General features: G+C 39.1%; 1 protein-coding gene across 1 annotated transcript; it reads left to right on the top strand.

Moving 5' to 3' along the window:
* The first annotated feature begins 731 nt into the window (after nucleotides 1–731).
* Nucleotides 732–2,756, top strand: LOC137973677 (uncharacterized). Its single transcript, XM_068820551.1, has one exon. It carries the CDS (start codon nucleotides 872–874, stop codon nucleotides 2,078–2,080), a length of 1,209 nt encoding a protein of 402 aa, XP_068676652.1. The 5' UTR covers nucleotides 732–871; the 3' UTR covers nucleotides 2,081–2,756.
* Nucleotides 2,757–2,938: the final 182 nt, after the last annotated feature.

The following is a 2,938-nucleotide window of genomic DNA, read 5'->3' as shown; positions in this document are numbered from 1 at the left end:
ATGTGCTCTTTAATTCATAAGTTAAAAAGCACCTTTACCACTCGCTTCCTTCTTTCGTTTTCTCGCTCTGTACCTCATTAATTAATGAGTAGATACGACTAAATTTGTATTGTTATGAACTGTGATCAACATAGAATTGAACCGTTGGGAAGGGCGATTGGTCTAGCTCGAACACAGCAATCTTCGAGATTTCGAACTTTTTTCGTCCTTATAACCAAACTAGTTGTCGTATCATCATTTTGGTATAGTTTGACATGCGTGCCGAAGACTGAACCTCCATGCCGCCGGTACACACCCATAAAAATACCACAACGTATAGTATAGCAGGCTATGTTGATTAGAAAGTTAACAAGTGCCTCGGCATTTCACGAAAGGAAAAAAAAAACAAAACAGGCTTGAAGAGCCAGCCGTGCATAAGGTGGAAATATCACCTGTCAATTGATTTCATAAACACCTCGATGAATATTATTGTTCTAGAATATGTTTGTCACATTTATTTATCTATGGCTCGGCTCTTCTCGTTTTTTGTTCTGATGAAAGGCACCAGTCCGGAAAATCAGAGATTAAGTTTGCAAATACCAATAACACGCGCTTTTGCGAAAGGCCATGCATCGTTTGCGCTCGAATTTGTTTTGCTACCAACCACACAGAAACTGACTAACACCTGCAAACGTCACGCACTTATTGCTCAGGCTTGTTAATATGGGAATTAATTAACGGTAAATAAAAGTTTGGCTTTTACAACGAAGAGCATAGAGGTGTCGTGTACCAAGGGATACCGGTTTTTGTCAACCGTCAATGTCAAAAGGTACTTGACGTTACTCGGGTAGGGATCAAAAGGGAAGAAAGCCTTCCACAGCTCTGTTTCGGGATGATTTTTACGCATATTTTTCACTATCTGGACGACAGAGATGCGGCTGAAGAAGTGCGTAGAACAGGAGGAAGCAAGGCAAACATGTCTTCGTTACCCTCGAGATTTCATGCACCACCGTCGTGGCGACATGATGTTAGATTCAACCAAATTTCATTGGCCGCACCCGCTGCACCGCAAACTTCACTCTTTCATAGTAAGCGAAAGGACTGTTTTGCTCAAGGATTTTGCAGCCTGCGAGCACAAACTCGTTCTTCTCCAAAACCAAGAGTTCTGCCGCCGATTTGCAACTTGCAAAGCTCACGGGGAGAAAGGAAGTTATGGAAAGTTGAAAAGGACCCGACCAAGCTACCACCAATAGAAGAGAACGCAGGAAAAACACAAAATGCAGATAAACAAAAACGATCGAATTCAAGGAGGAACATTAGAGATGTGATGACAAGTGATGCCGTTGTGCCAAACTCGACGCAATCAAATCAACGCGTGTTACTTTTCCCTCCAGTTCGATTTGGAGACGACGATGCAACGTGCGAGTGCAGTAGAAGTACAGATACAATGAGCAAGTGCGATGGAAGTGCTATTGTGGAAACGAAAATTGGTGTGGATCATTTGTTTATTGAAGAAAAAGAAATTTGCAAAACTGGAAAACTGGACGAAGCAAATTCGCATGATCTTTGCGAAGCTGAACTTAATAAGAATATAGGTAGTAAAGAATTGCGAAATTCAACACGGGAAGTGATTGTCGCAAGAAAATATTCAGAATTAACTGGAATTGATGCAATCAAGGCCTCGAAAGGAGAAAACAATGACTATGGACAATTAGGAAACGCAGAGGGGACGTCATCGAGAAAAGCCGCAGACAAAGCAGAAACAATTGGGGATAGTCCAAAATACTTAGCAGCTGATTGGGAGAGTGAAACGGAGAATCTAAACGTTTCCACGACAAATATGAACGAACAAGAGGATTTAATTTGTCGACTGAGTAACGAATATATGCAGTTTCCTGACAGCAAAGAAAGAACAAGTAGGGAAAAAAGCAAAGTCTTTGAGTTCATATCGGACGAACGGGAAAGGCGATACGCTATTTGCGAAGTTCTCGAGAAGACTTCTACCCCAGCCTACGGTACTTCCCTGTACGAAATGCGACAGAATTTAATTCATCTCAAAAACAATAGCAACAGTTTTTTGCGAAGACTTAAGCAGCGTTAAAATGCAAAACGCCTTCGATTCTCGGTGCTAAAACTTGACATTTTCAAATCCTCCGCAAATAAATTTTATTCTACAATAACCGGAGATTTTTTGGCACGAAAATCTCGTTTAAAAGATTTTTGGTTGCCCAAAGCGGTGGGGCAAATGAAAATTGTAATTGCAATTAAAAAAAGCTTATCGCTTCGGCGGGGAAAAATTTGCTCATGAAAAACCGAGGAAGATTAAGAAAAAATTCACGAGCCAATTCAAAGTTGTCACTCAAAAAAAATTCAAATTTTTCAATGCTGTCAAAGGAAATCACTTTAAATACAGTGAAAGGAATTCCGAAGTTAGGAAAACAAAGATGATTAAGACGTGAATTACCAATTTGATTTCTTAAACTCGAAAATGTTTTTTTTTCTTTACACGTCCGGCAACAAAGTTAAAAAGTTGAAGACTGATCCAAAAAATATACAAATATATTTTGAGAGCACAGCAACCAGGAATTTGGAATTAAAATTGTTGTGATTAAAATTCAAAATATACCGTGACTGCAGTTTGGTAAGGTAATATTCACGTGTCAAATAAGTGACTCATGAGCCTGGAATTTCTTTGTGGGAAGAGGAAAAACTTAAATGATCGTGTCATCAATAAATAGTTTTCATTGTAATAAATAACAATATGCGAAAATAAAATGAGGAACAAGACAGTCAAGAAGGCTCTTATCTGGGAATCCGGAAGGCTAAAAAAGTTGTGTCGACCGAACGTATATGCTAACAACATATCATCGCAAGGAAGTTGAAGTAGTTCGTTGATAAAAAAAAGTTAAAATAGAAACAGTGACTAGAAACGGAATAAATAGTACTGCAGGAAATTACT

Source organism: Montipora foliosa, chromosome 10, assembly GCF_036669935.1.
Source record: "Montipora foliosa isolate CH-2021 chromosome 10, ASM3666993v2, whole genome shotgun sequence".
Taxonomy (NCBI): Eukaryota; Metazoa; Cnidaria; class Anthozoa; order Scleractinia; family Acroporidae; genus Montipora; species Montipora foliosa.
This window is presented reverse-complemented; position numbering and strand designations above follow the sequence as displayed.